The sequence below is a fragment of the Rhamphochromis sp. 'chilingali' genome (genome assembly GCF_963969265.1).
Source record: "Rhamphochromis sp. 'chilingali' genome assembly, chromosome: 19".
Lineage (NCBI taxonomy): Eukaryota > Metazoa > Chordata > Actinopteri > Cichliformes > Cichlidae > Rhamphochromis > Rhamphochromis sp. 'chilingali'.
The window spans coordinates 18,242,080-18,262,480 of record NC_137946.1 but is presented as its reverse complement, the minus strand read 5'-3'; the positions used below and the strand labels follow the sequence as shown (position 1 = coordinate 18,262,480).

The 20,401-nt window shown below is 41.7% G+C and overlaps 2 protein-coding genes across 2 annotated transcripts; one reads left to right on the top strand and one right to left on the bottom strand.

Moving 5' to 3' along the window:
* The first annotated feature begins 1,546 nt into the window (after positions 1-1,546).
* On the top strand, positions 1,547-12,024 carry kl (klotho). The gene is made up of 13 exons (XM_080867398.1): positions 1,547-2,355; positions 3,729-4,159; positions 4,243-4,322; positions 4,448-4,610; positions 5,040-5,145; positions 6,335-6,484; positions 6,601-6,836; positions 7,344-7,539; positions 9,015-9,193; positions 9,295-9,402; positions 9,530-9,635; positions 9,787-9,913; positions 11,549-12,024. The coding sequence occupies exons 1-13, from the start codon at positions 1,636-1,638 to the stop codon at positions 11,881-11,883; spliced, it is 2,937 nt and encodes a 978-aa protein (XP_080723524.1). The 5' UTR covers positions 1,547-1,635; the 3' UTR covers positions 11,884-12,024.
* Positions 12,025-12,398: 374 nt separating this feature from the next.
* Positions 12,399-17,564, bottom strand: rfc3 (replication factor C (activator 1) 3). The gene is made up of 9 exons (XM_080866442.1): positions 17,363-17,564; positions 15,659-15,796; positions 15,424-15,491; positions 15,181-15,278; positions 14,807-14,988; positions 14,559-14,695; positions 14,372-14,470; positions 14,218-14,287; positions 12,399-14,121 (listed from the first exon to the last, which is right to left on the bottom strand). Exons 1-9 carry the CDS (start codon positions 17,447-17,449, stop codon positions 13,930-13,932), a joined length of 1,071 nt encoding a protein of 356 aa, XP_080722568.1. The 5' UTR covers positions 17,450-17,564; the 3' UTR covers positions 12,399-13,929.
* Positions 17,565-20,401: the final 2,837 nt, after the last annotated feature.

Below are 20,401 nucleotides of genomic sequence, written 5' to 3'. Positions count from 1 at the left end.
CTCCAACGTCCCTGTTCAAATGCACAGAGCTGAATGAGGAAAACAGTTTGTTAAAGGTGTGCACGCATTTCTTACCTCCCATTAGACTAACCAGTAATGAGGATAATGGTTGCTTTATTCTGTAAAGACCTCATTGGCCCAGTCTCAGTTCGAGTATGCACCAGCCTCCACATGACCTTAGCTGGATGAACAATTGAGGGTTGGAAGGAAGCAAAGAAGGAAAAAGCTGAAACTGAAAATCATTCTCACAGTATGGATCCGGCTTCATTTGATGTCACTAATCTGGATTTCAGCAGGTGAACTCTGAGCTTTTCCAAACGGTATCACAAACTAAATCTGTCACTTGTTAAAATTTTGATTAAGTGGTCCAGATGGTCATTTGAACACTCGCGTGTCAGGACAGTCAACATGAGACAAACTGTCCCCATACAAACTCTTCTCATACCATCTTTATAGAGCCTTTCTTTGATCAAGTTATACATTTCCTTACGAGATATGGTTTATGACTTCTTTTCATATTTGTTTACATTTGTAAAGATGAGGACATAATTATTAAGACTACAGACCAAGGTCCAAAGATACCCTCAATTTTATCTTATTTTACAAGCTGTGAGGATTGCATAAGATAAAACACATCATTGCACAGTGGTGGTTTGTGCCATGGCTCAATAAAACGAAATAAAGCTCTTATTGTGTGCAAACAGGAATAATAAATAATACATTCTTTCTAAAGAAAACAAGTATGATTAGAAATGCTTTTGGACATATTTGTTTGCTGCCTTTATATTATTTAAACGATCTGCATTGAAATGTGATTGTGGCATTAGAACTGTATACAGAGTCTGGTGTAGGTTAAGGAGGTCAGGTTAGATTTGGAGTGTCAGGCTGGAAGCTGCCAGCAGCACCAACAGACTCATGTCTCTTCACATATTTATGCAGCAGCTATATGGACCAAAATAGCCGACAGCAAGAGAGGCCTGAGTTTCCAAGCAACCCAGCTGAGAGCAGGAAGATAAGGAAGTGATGTGCTGCAGGGTACACTCAGTCTGCTGTTTGCATACATCTCCTCTTCACCCCCCTCTCTTTCTGTGTGGGGTCCTGAGTGAACCGGATCCGGTGAGAAATGTCGATGAGCTTTTATTGCGCTTGATGTGTGACACCGGAATACAGTTATGAAATTATGTGCCAGCTGAGGATGCATAATAATAGGACCGTTACTGGGATTATATTAGGGGTGTTACACCTGGGCCACTCTCCTTTCCTGTGCTGTGAATACTTTATCACATCTAGACTAAAAAAGAAAAAAAAAAAGCCAAACTGCGGCCTTGCTTGAACAGACAAAACAAGCATATTTAATGTATCCATGTCCCATCAGTTGTTGTTAAAACTAATGTGGTTAAGCAAAGGATTGGCCATTTGGGGCTCTTAACATCAGGTTGTGCCTGGAGAGCTCGTTGCGTCAGGTGCTTTGGCTAATAATTGATAGATTTGGAGAGGCGGCGTGTGGTGGGTTCACAGCTGGCTGACTGCGCTCCACAGTCCCGTGTTTAGTGACTGAAAAGCTCCAAGCATGATTAAATAAGAGCCCCTTTAAGGGACAAAACTGGACATCCAAAGCCAGTATTGACGGCCACCATGAAGGCTTTGCTCACCTTCGTGACATTTCTTGGCTTCTTCACCCCCGTGACCGCAAAGCCTAACGCTGGCTTGAAAACCTGGGGTCGCTTCAATAAGCTGCCCTATCCGGCAGACAAGGCTTTCCTCTATGACACCTTCCCCAAGGACTTCATATGGGCGGTGGGTACGGCCGCGTACCAGGTGGAGGGCGCATTCGAAAAGGACGGGAAGGGGCTCTCCATTTGGGACACTTTTACGCGCGGCGGCACCCGAATGATCACCGGAGACGTGGGCAGCGACAGCTACCACAACATCAACGCTGACATCCGAGCCATTAAACAGCTAGGGGTCAGCCACTACAGATTTTCCCTGTCCTGGTCCAGGATTTTTCCCAACGGTACCCGTGGCAGTTACAACGAAATCGGCACCAACTACTACCGGACACTCATTAAGAAGCTGAAGGAGATCCGCGTGGAGCCGGTGGTCACGCTCTACCACTGGGACCTGCCAGACCACCTGCAGCAGACCCTCGGCGGATGGAGCAACCCGGAGCTCGTGGGGATTTTCAAAGACTACGCCGATTTCTGTTTCCAGGCTTTCGGGGATGACGTAAAGTACTGGATCACCATCGATAACCCCTTTGTGGTGGCGAGACACGGATATGGCACCGGAGTGGTGGCTCCCGGGATAAAGACCGACCCTGATCTTCCATTCCGGGTTGGACACAACCTGCTCAAGGTGATTCTATGTTGTTCCTGTGTGTATGTGTGTTTTTTAAAATATCTAAAATATGTGCTTACATTATTAAAGCAACTTTAGTGAAGAGGATTTGAAGAGGTTATTTCTAAAATAAAGAAATTACCTGTTTTGTAAGTATTCATTTGACTCTGTAGCCAATCCAATACTTAAAGCATCTTTACGTTACATTTTCTGCTCTCTGGGCCAGCTCTCCCATAAAAAGGACATTTTTAATGTCAATGAGACATTTTAGGATGATATAAAGTCATATAACAGTCACTTTACCAAAAACTGACTGGCGCTTATGCCTTGTGAAGGGAATGTTCTTTCTCAAATTCACTTGATATCATTCAGGGGAGATATTTTTGACAGAGTACAGGCCAACAAATCTAAAAAAATTATAACACTTAAACTAAGATTGCCTGAAGTATTTATTGTAAATGACTTGTTTCCATCCAACCTGTCAGTTTGGGGCATAAAGAACACTTCTGTTAATGGGAAATGCATTTTAAAGCAAAAAAGAAAAAAAAAAGCTAGATGTAGCAAATTTGATACAAATTAAAACTCATGTATGCCATTATTTCCCAGTTTAGTCTTTAAAGGGTTACAAAAGTCTTTTTAAAGCAAGATCTAGCCAAGAAATTGCAACAAAAATATGACATCACAGTATTATAAAGAAATTTAAATGGTCAAAAAGGACTTGATTTATTATATTGCAGGTACAATCACACAGAGTCGTAAAGATACTTGCAAAACATGTCATTATTTTATATATAACGTCTTTGTAAATCCTGCTGACTACACATTAGTTCACAAATAAGCAAAGCTATTGCAGACAATAACCTCACAGAAACAAATATCTTACTATGTTGATTGTTTTCTTAATTTTTCTCAGCACCATGAGTAACTCCTTATCATTTTCTGCCTGAGGATCTTTACCGACCTGCTGACAGCGAAGCTCATGGCTTTGGCTCGCCATGCTTATTTGGATTTGGACTCTCTTAAAAATTATGTATATCTTTTTTTATGGTCTTGTTTACTGGAGTGTAGAACGTTTCAAGATGCTTGAAATGTATGACTTACATGAAGACGAAGCGGGTGGAGCAATGACAAGTTTTTTTCTTTAAAACTGTTAATCTATAAACTCCATCATCGTGGATAACCTGATTGTGTAGGAACGAATATTTGATCGAGCTGCTCTCATGAGTAATAATGTATTTGTTTCTGGGCTGCTGTGAAAATAATAAATCTCAAGGCCTTATAATATTTAATATTATTAATGTTATATTTGTTTTGTGTCATCCTTCCCAGCATTTATGCCTACATCCCATCCACCCATCTCCCCTCTTTTTCTGTGCTTCTCCCTCCTCCAGGCTCACGCAGCTGCTTGGCATCTCTACGACCGCCACTACCGTCCACGACACCATGGCAAACTGTCCATGGCGCTGGCCTCTCACTGGATCAAGCCCAGCCGCACTCGCCTGGAAAGCCTGAGAGAATGTCAGTGCTCCCTGGACCACGTCCTGGGTTGGTTCGCCCGGCCACTGTTCATAGATGGGGACTACCCTCCCTGCATGAAGTCAAGGCTGGGCTCACGTCTGCCCTCCTTCACGCCGGAAGAAAGTGAACAGGTGAAAGGAACAGCTGACTTTTTTGCCCTCTCTCACGGAGCGGCGCTGAGCTTCCATCTGATCAACGACAGCCTCAAGTTTGGGCAGCAGGAGGATCTGGACCTGAGGATGCTGCTATACTGGGTCAACACGGAGTATGACAACCCCCCCATCTTTGTGGTGCAGAGTGGTTGGTAGGTGTAGACGCTCTGCTGATTGCACAGCACCTCTTTGATGCCACCTCATGTCTCTGTTGAACGTCTTGGTTTCCATGCAGGTACGTCCTCGGCAACACCAAGACAAAAGACCCAAAACACATGTACTACCTCAAGAGGTTCATCGCCGAGGCGCTAAAGTGTAAGTCCAGTGTCGTGCATTGACATTCTCATATCAGCATAAGTGGTCATAAAAACAATGGCAACCCGATATCTTCACACTGAAACTAAATATGGGTCATCTGCGCTGTTGTGTTTGTAATCCAGCAATCGTCATAGATGGAGTGAACGTGATTGGATACACCGCCTGGTCTCTGATAGACGGCTTTGAGTGGCACAGGGAATACGGGATACGACGGGGGCTTTACCATGTGGACTTCAACACTCCTGACATGAAGAGGGAGCCAAAGACATCTGCCACCTTTTACAGGCATGTGTTCAGTTCTTATCATTTTGTGCAGGTATCTGTTGAATTCCTCCAACAGCAGAATAAGTTACTATGATAATAAAATGCTGTACAGCAGCACAGCAGAGCGATAAAGCTGATGAGCCACACCAACAACTCATTTCCACTACCTTCATGTAGTGGGAAAGAGTTGTTGAAGCTGGATTAAGAAGAGATTTAATGATCAGTAAGCACCAGTACCAAGAAATGGGATGTTTACTTTGAGATCATTGATGGAGAAGATGTAGAGAAGGTTAGACAGCACAACATATCTGCAGTAACCGTTTCATCTTGGTTCAGTTAAGGACTCTTCTCTTTTTATATATATAAAAAAAATCACAATTATGTCTTACAAACACAGTAAAGAGACACAATAAAGGAAGAAAGTTTGTGCCGCTGTCATCATTCCTACAGAAACGTCATCCAGAGCAACGGTTTCCCAGAACTTCCTGAGAACAGACCAGTACAAGGATCCTTCCCCTGTGATTTCGCCTGGGGTGTGTCAGCCAACTCAATCCAGGTGCTTGTGGGTGTTTGTGCATGTAAACTGAGCCCGGGAGGAGATGGTGTGTAGGCACTGCAGGGGGTTTTGCAGATGGATGCGGAAGTCATGGCGGGCCAGAGGTCGGATAATGAATGAAAGGCGATTAGAATGCTTGTAACACACCCAAAAAAGATTCCAGGTCTGACCAACCGTCTCAGCCGTGGGCAAAAAGATGATAGTCAATAAAATTCTAAAAGATAATTTATTGACACGATAATCAAAAGATAAAACAGTCCAGTGTCCCATTTGCAAATCAAGTAAATACACACAGTCCCAAGGCCAGAGCCAGCTATGCCACAATGCCTGTTGCACTCCACATGTTGACTTCAACAGGGGTTAGCACCACCCTGCAAGTAGATAGCCAGTGGTCACTACAGCCTCTGCAACTCTGCTGCCTTTAGGCTGTGGCATATAATAGGCCCTGGCCTGCACAGAGAGACAAAATGAAACACTCACTATATAACTCACAGTGCAAAACCCATCCATCCCAAACATATCAGATTTCATTACATTACACAGTAAAGCGCTATATAAATACAGGCCATTTACCATTTTACACACCTGCAGAGAAAGACAAAATGACACAGCAGTGTTTGTAGTGTGGGCTATAAGTAGACCAGTGTATCAGTGCAATCAGGTACACCTGCCTCTAATTAGTCCAGCCCCATTACAGCCATTGGCTCACCAAAAATGTGACACAACCACTCCCAACCCAGTGCAACTTCAAAAAACAATATGGAGCTGAATTAATACAGGTACATTCGTCTACCATGTTACATGCTTCCTTGGAGATGTCAACTCAAGAAAATATTAACTTAACTGTCTCAGCTTTGATTCAGGGACTCACAATAGAGCTGACAATGGACCTGTTTACCTGTTTCTACCATCTGTGGGGCTGATATCTATAACATATTTAACATGACGGCTCTGTTGGACATTTTGAAGATTTATGCAGTGATTATAATATCTTATTTGAAAGTATTTCTCTTGCCCTGATCGAACTTGCATCGTGTGGATTACATTACTTCCAGCCTGCGTTTTCTATGGTGAAAGTCCAACTTAGAAACAGGGACAGTAATTAACCCTCTCTTAATCATAAACCACATGAACCCTCAGAGACATCCTGCAAAACTGCTTTGATCGTTTTGCATCGTTATTCGCACAGGTGGAGACCACGCCCACCCAGTTTGCAGACCCAAACGTTTACCTCTGGAACATCTCCAACAACGGAGAGCTGCTGAAGCTGGAGGACTTCAGCGCGCCGCCTCTACATCGAACCCCACACTGTGCCGATTACGCCACCATCCGCCAGCAGGTTGGCCATTTTACCCACCTGCCACCTGTTTTGGCTCTTTTTTGGGTTACAGCATGTAAAGGTTTGAGGGAGGTTTCTTAGTTTCAGTGTGTATCCCTCCTCCTTCTCCTCCCTAGGTGGAAGAAATCAGGCAGATTGGAGTAAACCACTTCCACTTCTCCCTCAACTGGTCAGCTCTGGTGCCTACAGGGGATGTGGCTCATCCTAACACCACCCTGCTGGGGTACTATCGCTGTTTCTCACGTCAGCTGCTCCAGGCTAATGTCACACCTGTGGTCACTCTTTGGCACCACACCCGCCAGCGCAGCAGCCTGCCGGCCCCGCTGGATACTGCCAACAAGTGGCTGAACAGGTCAGATAGAGCGCTTATATAAACACCGTTTGAGCTTGAAAATTTGCTCCGAATACAGAACAAATACACCTTAATTTCTATGAGTCATGGTTTATCACAGCTTACAGTAATGGGCAGAGTGGTGTGATATAAAAGCAAACATGCGGCGATGTTTCCAGGAACAGTGTGTCCATGTTTTCACCTGCGTGATCGCTGACTGCTCCGTGTTTTCTCTTCCTGTAATAAAGAGATACTAAAACCAGCAATCCCAATATTTGAAAGTCTGATGTGCTGGCATTTTTAACTCCATTAGTGACATCTGACGTTGTTTTTAAAGTAGAATGATAGCCACCATTATTATTTTTTGAAATCACATGTAAGTGCCTGAATGTTGTCACTGTGCAAAAGTCTTGAGCCACAGCACATACTTATACTGTGTATATACTTATTTTTTATTAGATATATCAGAGCAGCAAGATTACTTCCATTTCAGTTTCTTAATGTAGATATTGTTTTCCCTTGTAACAGTAAGACTCCAGAGGCCTTTGCAGACTATGCCAGGCTTTGCTACAGAGAGCTAGGGGCCTATGTGAAGATATGGATCACCCTGAACGAACCAAACGATGAGATGGTGAGCTACCCGGAGGGCCATGAGATGCTGCGGGCTCACGCGCTGGCCTGGCATGCTTACGACCGCGAGTTCAGATATGCACAGGGAGGAAAGGTCAGTGAAGTGCTGGTTCTGTGTGGACCAGGGGCGGATCTAGAGAAGCTTTCTTAGGGTGGCATGAGGGTGGCAAAGAAATCAAATGGGGTGGCAAAATCAAAGCCTCCCCCCCCAAACACATATGCAGGTGGTTACATATGGTTAGAATGATTCAGTAAGCATACACGTTTTTCATATAAATATAGTCTATAACTTAATTATTGTCTGTAGCCCACATAATTACACACTTTAGTTACATAAAACATGTGAGTTTTGATGTTATGTACTGTATAGCGTGTATAATAAATAAATATGTAGCCCAATAAGTATAAAATCCAGAAAGCTACACAACATGGGGCGGTTCGTTTACAAAAACAAGTCTAACTTAAGTTTCACACTGTTTTTTGTTAGAAAACAATCACATAGTTACAGCTTAAATTACACAAAATTTCAGAAATCTGCACTGTGATGAACAAAAATTTAAACCTAATTTTTCACGATTTGTTGGATTAACCCACTGAGGTCTGAAATACAAACGGCCATTTTTGACTCCTTTTGAGTTTACGTTTCACCCTCAGATTGTTTCATTTTATTTTTTCCCCCTTGCCTTGTTTGGTATCTTTTCAGCTCAACTGAATTTAGTTATTTTTTTCACTGACATACTGCATTAGTACTACTATTACTATTAATAGTACTATTACTGATCTGAAATCACACAAAGAACTTAAAATCCTAGTAGTATTTTTTTTACTGTAAAAAAACCCCACAGACATGTTGAGTACATTTTTATAACTTGAATTGCAAATATAAATTCTGTATATGTTTACAAAATGTACAGCTATTTATCTAAAAATGCAGCCAATACACCTGCCAGGTTTTTTTTTTTTCATTTTCTACAACCATTTAAAAATATTACTAAAACTAAAATGAGAGAACAATCAGGTTTTGCAGTAAGATGCCCCACAAATGACGTGTGCCAGTAAAAAAAAGTTTAAAATAGTCATGTGATTTGGAGGTGCAGCGTGTCCGTGGACCACAGAGGGTTAATAACACTCACCTTCCTTCCATTTCCAGAGTGCAACATCCAACCACCTGTGTAAAAGCCAAAATTCCCATGGTGTTGTTCAAAATGTGCTCTGGCACAATCACAAGCATCGCTTGCTACTAAAAACAAGAAAAAAGCAGGTCCTGCTATGGGCTGAACCATTTATTAATGGTGGTGGGGGGGACGGGACACTATCCAATATATTCAGTTTTAGCATTTATATTCACTGTTGACTGTAACTACACTCAAACTGTTAATGCTATCTTATTTTCATAAACAACACTGTCATATGTAAAACTGGGGTGGCACTTGGGGTGGCAAGGGATCATTTTAGGGTGGCACTTGCCACCCCGTGCCACCCTTCTAGATCCGCCCCTGGTGTGGACACCAGGAGAAAGAAATATTCTCAGATGCTCACCTGAACTTGGCATGCTTTGTGTAATATCAGGTGTCTCTGGCTTTGCATATGGACTGGGTGGAGCCGGCATTTTCATTCAGCCGAAAAGACGTGGAGCCGGCTAAAAGGGTTTTAGACTTCTGCGTCGGCTGGTTCGCAGAGCCAATCTTTGGCAGTGGGGACTATCCTGTGGGGATGAGGAGCTGGCTGCGGCAGCTGAACTCACTCGAGTACAAATCCTTCATTCACAGTGTGGTACAGTTTTAAAGCCTTGTGTGTAATATTAAGTGTACGCAGTTAAATTTTAGTTATATTTTATGTGCTTCCACAGACTGCCAGTTTTCAAGAAGGACGACAGACAGCTGGTTAAAGGGACGTATGACTTCTTTGCCATCAGCCACTTCAGTACCAAGCTTGTGACTCACGCCAAGGAAGACTCGTACGACCTCACTCCTCTGGACACTCCACTCTGTTTTAATATGACTTCAACACTATCCATGCTCATCAGAAATTATTTATTAACTAATAGGAAGTTCTTTAGTCACTCTTATTTTCTACATCTACAGATACACCTACACAGCAATGCTTGAAGTCCAACACATGATTGATACCACGTGGATCATGTCCCCAAGACCTGTCGTGCCCTGGGGACTGAGGAAAGCCCTCAACTGGGTAAGACTGTTGTGATGGTTGTGGTGTGCAACCATCTGTTTCCCGTTGCAGTTATGTGTTTTCATACTGAGTGGATGAAAACTTTCAGGTCAGATGTTGTTTCAGTGTAATAGCAGCATAAGAGGCTCTGTTTTTTTTTTTGCTCTGTAAGGTGAAAGAGCACTACAGCGACGTGCCCGTCTACGTGATGGCTAACGGGGTCCAGGAAGATCCGGCCCGCTTCAAGGACAGCCTGAGAGTTTACTACCTGTACAACTATATCAACGAGGCACTTAAAGGTGAGACTTTTTTGTGGATTAATGTCATGCAACTTGTGTACAATCCTGTAGAGATAAAGTCTTCTCCCCTCTGTGGCCTCAATGCAGTTTAATTATTAGACAGCTATTTAGGTCACTGATCCCAGCTCAGTCAGCTGACTTGGACCCACGTAACTGCAAACACAAATATCAACAGAGATGCACGCACAGTCCACGCTGAAGTTTTGAGTCAGGTCCCTGCCCTTGTAAAGCTTACTGTGTTACACCAAAGGATGATATCTTGTAGTGTTGCTGGAGCCACATTAAGTTTATTATTAGTCATTTTTTTAAGAAAAGCGATGGGAGAGACATTTTCACATGCACTTTGACTTTTGCCAAAGTACAGGAAATAACAAGAGCACTCAGACAGCGCAGCTCCACCCGAAGAGAAAGAGCTATACTTAAACTTTGTTTTATGCTGATGTCAGCATTGGTAATATGAATGTTGTACTGAAAAATAATGTCTTAAAGAGCTCAAACACACAAAGTGCTTATGTCCTCCAATCACTAATATGTTGCTTTAAAGTTTGGAGATAACCATGGAAACTAAGGGTTTTTCCTCATTTTTGTGACCCTGATTTGACCTATGACCTCGAAGAATTCTATAATAAAATGGTGTATTTAATTATCTTTACCCTTATGACTGGAGCAGAACTGGCTAAAATCTTTGGCTTCTATAAGATGTAAAAACTTTTAAAAGATATATTAAGATATATTCATGCAGGGTGTGGTTTTGCAAAACCTTATGGAGTGACATAAGGTGACATAAAAAAGTGCGCTCTACTGCTCTCACTTTGCCGTTTGATATGAAATATTGCTCAAGAGGGTTTGTCGAAATTATTTTTCAAGATCATTTGGCCTTGGGCGTCAACAGTGAAGGTCGATGTCAATTGCTTAGCCAACCTAGGCTGGAGGTTATAGCTAGAAATGTTTTTTTACTTCACTTGGTTGGACAGCTGTTATCTCAGGCTGTAAGGAGAGCATTTGTAGGTAACTTATTCTTAATACGGCGACAGCATCTATGCTTATTTGGTCTTTTTCAAAGTAGTTTATATACACAGGTTAGAGCAATTTTTATTAAGCTCCTGAAGCGCAAATGTAGAGCAATATCTAGCTGCATATGTTTGAGTTAATGAATTATAGAATAACTGTAGTATTTATGTGTTGTTGGCTGTATAGGGCATTAATGTTTTATTTACTTTTATTCATACTGAATATCTGAGGTTGCAGAAGACTGGGTGGTAGAGAAAGATGACTGGGAAAGTACAGCTAAGGTGCTGAGGTTCCTCTCTTGGATAGGGTGCCAAGAGAGGAACTGTGGTACTCCACAAGAAAGTCAGGAGCAGCAGAGAAGTGTGTGAGGTAGGTGAAGGACATGTATGAGGACAGCGAGACAGACAGGTTTAAGGTGGGGGTGGGATTAGGTCAGAGATTGACTAAGTTTATTCTTTTCTCCTGTCACTCAAGAGGAAAAGACAAAGACCTCAGAGAAGATTTATGGAGGCTTGTAAGAGTTTGAGATAGAGTCAGATGATCTGTTGTGGTGACCCCTAAAGGAAGCAACCAAAAGAAGACTCAATATCTAACATGCTGCCTTTCCTCCTCTGTCCTCCACAGCATACACTCTGGATGGTGTAAACCTGAAGGGTTACTTTGCCTATGCCCTGAACGATCAGAGAGACCCGGGGTTCGGCTTGTATGGCCAAGTCCACGAGGAAGTCATTGTCAAAGCCTCTCTTTCCAACTATCGCAACATCATCGAGCATAACGGCTTCCCGATTCAAGGAGCAGAGCCACAGCTGTGTCCCAGTGTGGCACCGCCCTGCCGTAGCTGCCACGTCCTGGGCAAGAGTCCTGTGATGGGCTTCTTGATTCTGGTAGGTTCAGGGGTGCTGATCACCCTGGGCCTCATTATTTACTATACAGCCAAGAGACACAAGGAATGTTACTGATGGCAGGAGCTGCTTCGACCAAAAGTGTGCTTGCAGCAGTGCAGTCTGTTCAGACTGTAATAGTTTGGATTTGATGCTAAAGGAGGTTTGATGTAAGACATGCTGCAATCAGCCTCACATTTTAGGCTTTATATGTCACTAAGTAATGCTGGTGTTAATAAAACATCTCTATTTTAGATAACCTTACGTCTCCAATACGTCTATTTGTTTTCATTGTATGGAGAGAGTGCAGAGGATTAACAAGTTCACAAATAATGGTCTGTCCAGGGTGACACATTCTTTCTCCAAGACGAGTACTAAATAAACAAAATTAAGCAAATGCTACAAGAACTAAGAAGTGGCTGAAAGAGAATCACAAATGAAGCTGCGCAGACATGTTAGAGTTGGGATCAAAGGTCTGACAGTCACAAAATTAATTTTGATTCGCAGGACACAAACCGCATTCATTCCACCTCTAAGTTACTTTGAGTTTAACAAGAAAGATTACAGGACAGTGAGCTTTTAAAAGACATGTAATTATTTATTTGGACACTTAACAAAAAGTGTAAATTAAGCTCTATAATTCAGCTTTTTTGTATTATTTGCATTAGTTTGGCCATTTTTGTTAGTGCAAGTGAATCTCTGTTTGTGTGTCCTGAAGTAATGTGGTTAGAGCCCACAGTTATATAATTACATACCTGCAGCACACATGCTTTGGCTCACCCTGGAAACATGTTGCATTACGCCCTTGTTCCAGCTGCCTTTACATACAGTACGTACAGCTGTGAAAAAGAAAGTTTTCACAGGAGTCTATGCAGGCCTGTGAAAAACCAAGTACACACTACACTCTAAGTGCACTTCCACAGGAATAAAGTAGGTTGCAAGAGTAACTCCTCTATAAAAGCAGAAATTTTGAGTTTGCTGCTCTGGAGCACTAAGCTGTGCGTTTACACGTGTACAGTTTTCCCAGGAGTGGCCTACAGCTCAGACTCATAGTCCTCAGTTAGCAGGTTAAATGTTAGAATTCATGACAATACAATTAAAAAAAGGCTGAACACATGCAGCGTCTTTGGAAGGACTGCCAGGAGAAAGCCTCTCTAAAAGGAACATGGCAGCACAGCTCAGATGCATCTGAACAAACCACAAGACTTCTGGAACAATTTTCTTTCGACAGGAAAAACAAAAATGCAGATGTTGGTCATGCTGCACAGCATTACTTTTAACAAAAGCCAATTAGCATATCAGCTCAAACACCTCATACCAACTAGTGGAGGGCTGATGATCTGGGCTCGTTTTGCAGCCACAGGACCGTGAAGTGGCCACAAACTCCTCTGTATGCCAAAGTATTCTGGTGAAATTAGGACAAGCAATAGGACAACGATCCCAAACACAGCAACAAATTTACAACAGAGAGGCTGAAAAAAGAAAATAAAGTGCTCCAATGACCCAAAGTCCACACTGAGGCCTGATGGAAATGGTGTGGAGGGACCTTCAGCGAGCTGTGCATACATGAATGAATGTATCACCCATCTGTAATTGTATTCACCCTAGTTTGGGCAATCTTGTTATCCATTTACTACAGGCTGACTCATCCTGAAATATGATGCGTTACATCCCCCTTTGCTCATACGTACCATGCATCAATATCTCGATTTCAGGTTAAAAAAAAGGCTCAGTGTTTATGATAATCATTATAGATTTGGTCACATCCATACAGCATACAGATCAGAATATCTGTAATCAAAGCAATTTATTGTTTTGTTCAGTACAATGTGAATCCCCCCCCCCCCGGGGTGGTCATCACACCACCCCTATTAGTAGTTTACACGACTACACAGAGAGATCAAAGTTTACTAACAGCGTTTAGCGCTGAGGGTTTTGGGCAACTACGCATAAAGCCAGAAACTGTAAGACTTATTGTGGAGTAAACTGTGTCAGCATCACCACAATGCCTAAAAAGAACAGAAGCCTGTCTCAAGTCCAGTGAAAGTTGTGGAGGCAACAAAGAAACGCAGCTGTTAAACTCCTGACCAGAAAAATATCGGTCTATTTAAAGTCCACTTAAAGTCAAAACATCATCGCATCCAGACCATCTTCCATGAACTTCTTGTAGATGGCCATGAACTTGGCAGTGAACGCCTCCAGGTGGTAGATGGCTTTGCTCCCCAGCTGTAGTCTGTGCTCATAGTAGGCTGCAATGTGAGCCACCTCCGTCTTCAGCTGCCCATCACAGTTATTAAGCAACTCTTTCACGAGACACTGTTAGAGGAATGAACAAGGACACTTTTACAGCCTCTTCATTAAAGACAACCACAAACTGCACTTTCACAGGAGATAACGTGAAGTAAACGATACCTTCATGATAATCTCAGGAGGGATGCAGTGGGTCAGGAGCTCATACAGTCTGGCTCGGACCTCCAACAACCTGGAACAAACACGGGTGGGAATTTTCATCAAAGTATCTCCACAAGTTTGATCTCTAACAGAACCAAATCTCTGTCACATGTACCTTTGAGGACTCTGCTGGCTGACGATGGCATTAGCCGTTTCTCTAAGATAAACCTCCCAGTCTGTCTCCGGGACGTCTTGGTCCACTGAGAATGGATACCTGTGAATAATAAGATATGCTAAATAAGTATGTGTTTAGGTTTAATTCCAACATAAGAAAGAAAATAGTAAGTTTTGCCACAACTTACTGCTGCACTCGGCAGGCTTCGCACATCAAAAGCGCTTTACGGAGGTTGCGACCAGATTTCTCGCCGATTTGCTTGGCCAGCTCAGGCGGGAGGACGAGACCCTCCTTTTTACAGACGGACGTAAGAACATTACAAACCTTAAAAAACAAGAATACAGCAGAGAAAAAGTTACTTTAATGAACAAAAACACAAGTTCCAAATAATGTAGATTAGTAAGAGCACGCCAAAAGACACCAAATTCGTCTCACCTCTTCTGTGCTCGGCAGAGGAACTCTAATCGCCAGACAACGGCTCCTAATTGGCCCGATGACTTTGGATGTAGAGGTGGAGCAGAGGATGAGTCTGCAGGTGGCCATGTACTTTTCCATCGTCCGACGCAAAGCGTGCTGGGCATCCTTCGTCAGTCTGTCCACCTCTGTTAGCAACACCACTGAGAAAAAGAAAAAGATAAGGGTGCCAATTGCTAAATAAGTGACAGGTAGATGCTGTGACTTCACAGAGCTAAATGGTAAATAGGTGAAATGAGTTCACAGATAAAACATAATCCCGCAAGTCTACATTTTTACTCTTAACGGTTAAGTCTTCATACATTTGACTACAGGCTAAATTAGCACACTTCTACCTTTGAAGTCTCTCTGTGTGCTCGACTGGATTTGCTGAGACTGTGCCACAGTTTTGATCAGCTCTTGAATCACCACGCGGTCCTGGTTCCCCGCATCACTGTACAGCACAGAACAGAAATACAATAAACAAACATTAAAGCTGAAGCAAAAAGGCCTTTTATAGCAACTATAGTTGTCACATGTACTGGAGGGAAAAAGTAAAGATACAGGAGTGCAACTATCAAGTAAGAATATCTCCTCACCTTGGATTTACTTCCAAGTGATAGTTGCTGGCTATGGTGTTAATCTCAATTTTCTTCTTTGAGGGAGCCTGCAGACAAAAACCACAAACTGGGAAATCAACTAAATCTTTAAGTTGTAAGTCTAAAAAGTTGAAGATTGATCAGAGATGTGACTCTAAATACAGCATGTGAAAGGTGTATTTTACAGAAGTTACTCGCTTGGGGAGAGTGATTGTTTAATTATTTTCCCTCTTACCACAATGGTCTGGTGCTCAATGCGAAGCTTTTCCACCCCAGGACCGTAGAGCTCCCTCAGCAGACACATGATGCGAGTCTTCTTGCCTGCACCTGATGGACCGTACACCAACAAGTGTGGGAAGTCACCACCCTGAACCTGAAACATTAACACAAAATTTGTAGTTTTTCTTTCTTTTTTCCTTGTGTTTGAAGTTTTTTTTTCTAAAGAATCAGACATTATATCTTTGCTTTTAAATATTACCAACATTGCGTTATGTTGCCAATGAGAGCAACACTGCTCTGCATGCAAAGAAAATGTAACAACTGTTATTAAACTTTACTTTTCATTATCTACAGTATATTATATACCTTTTTATATTACTTTTTCTTAGCTGTTCTTGTTCAGGAGTTTACGTCAACTCATGAATTATCAAGGTCATGTCATGGTTATTTTGGGATTTTGTTTCTCCAGCGTAAAAACGTTGTGCAGTATACATCTTAAATGACCAAAACACAAGACAACAACCCAAAAAACAAGAATTGGGTGAACAAGTTTAAATTTATTTTATTGATGGTGCTGAAGGTTAACTTCAGACCTATTAACTTCTCATTAGTTATCACAGTCGACTACAACTGGTAGTTTCTCTTTGCCAGCATAGAAAGGATTTGTTTGACAGCACTCATTGGACTGACCAATACTCAGAACAATGTAAAATGCCAAAGTCAGTAATTGAAGATGTGCCAGTGGTAGCGGTACACTGCACAGAGTGGATGGAATAATGGAGAAGGGGGACTACATCCAAAATCTAGATGGTTGAAACTTGGACAAAATTGGGTGCTGTAACAGGACAATCATCCTAAAAATAAACCAAAGCTGGTTTGGAAAAGCAGGCTAAACTACTAAAAGCTCCTGGCTAAACTGAACCCTTTTGTGGACTATGCTTAAAAGCCGGGTCCATGCTAGAAATCAACCAATTTAAATGAACTCTTCAGAGATGAGAGAAAATCTAAAATAAATTCAAACTTTTACAACCAATTATTTTTAAAGTCATAAAAGATATGCACCATGCAATCATTCCAACTTGGAAGAACAATAGTTTGGATGGATGGATAGATGGATGGAATGATTAAAAGCTCAATATTACCATTACACTCATGACCAAGACGTCAGTGGATTAAATTTTCTCACCAAAACTGTATGTTTTTGAAAACACCATTTTCAAGCATTCACATGAATGGAATAAGAAACACAAAAAGTATGAATAGTACCTCCTAAACGATGAACATATGTGAACAAGCACTTCAAAAACACAAGTTGTGTGTGCACAATACTCTGTCTAGGAAAGGATGGTGTGTGTGATGTGTATACAGAAAGTGTGAGAGGATGAGATCATCTTTAAGCGGATGTGAAGCCTTATTAAAATGGCATTTGCTCCATCAGATATAGGGATCTATTTTCCCTCTTGGTCAATACTGTGAGGTTCTGGCTCCATTATAGTGTCAAAGTGGAACAAGTTGCACATAGCTAGTAACGTCCACGATAGCATGAACGGGGTTGTTTTACAAGCTGTACACAAAAACCTCTTAACCAGCTCAGTAAATCCCCCCACAATTGTCTTGCAAAGCTAAACTTGTCGATCATGCCTGCTCACATGCAGCATTATTTACGACGCTACCGCCAATCTGAATAAACAGCCATCATGGAGGAGCTTATTTCTCTTACCAGGTTTTTGAGCTGCGCCGCCTGCTCTTTATGAAAGTCCAGTTTCCCGAGGGACGACGGACGATATTTGTCCACCCACAAACTCATTCTGCTATGGATTCAGTAAAACGTTACAGTCGTCCGTGTTGACAGCAGACACACTCTCCGCTTGCTAATCTCCCGCGAAATGTTATTCACACAGCAACCCGCGCGACTGGTTCCTGCTCGGCTACGGAGAGACGGAGAGGACAAATCTGCTACAGGCGCGTAGGTAAACCGGAATTTTCATTGCGCAAAAAAACAAAAACAAAACAGATATTTTTTTTTATATAGGACTCAGTAAAATAACGTAACTCAGTAATTCAATAATCTGTGAATGCGCTAAAATGTGATTTTTTTATTCCCTCCACATTCTAAAATACACTTTATATGTGATTTATTTAGCTTTTTAGCTACTACTATTGAGAGTTCTGTGGAGTCACACATTCGCAGTCAGCACATTTGTCTTTAAAACTGTGTGTAATTCCTCTAAACAGGCGATACCAAATGACCTTTGCTTGTGCCACTCATGCGTGACATCTCTCGTGTCCAGGTGCAAACGGACATTCATGTCATCGTCTTTACAGCAGATGACATGCCTTACTGGGTGGAAGCGATATAAAGGATTTGTTCATGGAAAACAGACTAATATCACAGAGGAATGTGAGACAGTTAATCCCATGCTGCAAAAACAAAGCTGTCATTTGACAATGAAAAGGTATGAGTGCGTAGTTTTTAGTTTTGGGGATTTTTTTCTAGAGGAGCTGACCTTACTGTACAATTATTTGCGTTTTCTATCTCTGTGATCATTATTTGGTCAGAGCACCTTTTTCTTTAACCCACGACTCTGGTTTTGCATCATTCATAAAAGTGAAAAAGTAAAAAAAGAAAAGAAAGAAAAGCAGAAGAAAATATACACTATATATACTTTAGTAGGCAAGCATTGTACTGGGTTTGGATCCCTTTTGCTTTCAGAACTGTCTTTGTTCTTTGTGATATGGGTCCATATGTTAACATTGGTAACATATCAGAGATGCCTCTGGAGGTCATTTGAGTACAGACAGTTTTTTTTAATGCTCAAGAAACCAGTTTGAGATGATTTGAGCTTTGTGACATGGTGTGTTATCCAGCTGGAAGCAGCCATCAGAAGATACATATGCTATGATCATAAAGGGATGGACATGATCAGTAGTCTGTAGCATTTAAACCATGCTCAGCTGGTACTAAGGGACCTAAAGTGTGCCAAGAAAATACCCGTGACACCATTACACCACCAGCAGCAGCAGCCTGAGCTGCTTATACAAGGCAGGGTGGATCCATGGTTTCATGTTATTTACACCAAAATCTGACCCTACTAGCAAAAATCAAAACTTATGAGACACCAGGTGACAGTTTTCCAAACTTTTGTCCAATTTTGATGAACCTGTGTTAAAATTAACCTCAGTTTCATGTTCTTAGCTGCTGCTGTAGCTTCAGGATTTGTCTTGTTATGTATTCAGAAATGCTACTCCACACAGCTTGATTCTAATGATTTTATTGAGTACTGTTACCCTCCTATCAGTTCAATGCAGTCTAGCCTTTTCACCCTGAGAACTGCTGCTCACCAGATGTTTTCTCTTTTTCAGGGCATTTGTTTTTATGAATGCTAGAGATGGTTGTTTGGGAAAATCCCCGTAGATCAGCATTTTCTTAAATACTCAGAGCAGCCTGTCTGTCAAAATCACCTCTCTTCCCCATTCTGATGCTCAGTTTGACCTCCAGCAGGTCGTCTGGACCATGTCTACTCAGTGAGCTGCTACCATGTGACTGGCCGATATAAATGAACAATAAATGCATGCTTTGAGTGTACGCTCAGGCTCACATCCACAGAACAGAAGCGTGTTTCTCTATGAGTCATTATATTTCCCTCCTTTATCAGAAGAACAGGTTCAGAATTTTAATACCTTGTTTTCTGCAACAACAGAGTTCAAAAGGTCGTTTTTCTTCTCTGATCTGACTGAATGTTTGCTGTCAAAATGAGGATTTATTCTCTTTTGCATTTCAAACAGTATATACATTCAACACTGTCAAGATAAAGCAGTTATTTCTTTCTGCAGCTACTCCTCATAAATGTTTGGTGTGACCCCTCCGTGGAATTGATTTGTACACTTAAAATACCAGAAACATGTTTTTTTTCCCTCTAAACATTCAAACTTTACCCATCAAACATGACCTTGATGTCTGTTTTTCTCCATTTTGTTTTTATTCTTTTCTTTTTACTCTGCTCAACCTGATCCAGGCGACTATACCTTTTTTTTCACAGGAATGCTACACGAAGCGTGTCTCAGCAGGTTAGCGTAGCTTGTATTGAAATACGTGCATGTTTTATTAATAGACTGGAGATAAATCATCACAGCACAGTGGAGCTGTGAAACATCTGGGGAAGGTTTATCAAGATTCTTCAAACAGGATCGCTCTCATGAATGTGAAGTTCTTCAAAACAGTAAAACATTAATCGCGATCGTCACAATTTAAAGTAAATGTTAATCTCAACATTTAAATAAGTCACGATGTTCCTGATGAACCAAAGATTTGGATGTGAAACTTTGAAGTTATTCTGGTTAGGATTTTATTACATTGCTGATGCCTAATGTAACGGCTTAAGTAATTAAGTAATACCCTGAGAAGTTGATGTCACAGTAAGCAAAGAGACTTCTACGGTCTTCCCCCTTGTCCGGACCTCTTCTCCCAAAAAACGGGCCTCAACAGGCGGGATCATTTTCAAGGTTAACATACAAATAGCAGAGCTTCACCCCAGACCACAGAGGTTCCCTCCAAAATGGGAAAATCTGTGTTTTCAAACAATCCTGAAAACTTTTCAGTCCATCCACTTCTCTGTAAATATCACAGGTCTTTCAGTTGTTGATGAAAGCGCACAGGCTGTTAGAAATAGTCTGGAAGGCGAGACATTTACAGAAGATAAGAAGAGTTTGAAGCATTACCTCATGTGCTGTTGAGGAATCTGCTTCTGAGGTGAAAAAT

Bases quoted from the DNA above. Each gene is read 5' to 3' on its own strand.
- kl (XM_080867398.1), top strand. From the start codon at position 1,636: ATGAAGGCTTTGCTCACCTTCGTGACATTTCTTGGCTTCTTCACCCCC. The intron at 4,323-4,447 runs GTAAGTCCAGTG...TTTGTAATCCAG, and splicing joins CATCGCCGAGGCGCTAAAGT to CAATCGTCATAGATGGAGTG. The intron at 4,611-5,039 runs GCATGTGTTCAG...TCATTCCTACAG, and splicing joins ACATCTGCCACCTTTTACAG to AAACGTCATCCAGAGCAACG.
- rfc3 (XM_080866442.1), bottom strand. From the start codon at position 17,449: ATGAGTTTGTGGGTGGACAAATATCGTCCGTCGTCCCTCGGGAAACTG. The intron at 15,492-15,658 runs GTAAGAGGGAAA...TTTTGTCTGCAG, and splicing joins TTGAGCACCAGACCATTGTG to GCTCCCTCAAAGAAGAAAAT. The intron at 14,288-14,371 runs GTACATGTGACA...TGTTTGTTCCAG, and splicing joins AGCCAGCAGAGTCCTCAAAG to GTTGTTGGAGGTCCGAGCCA.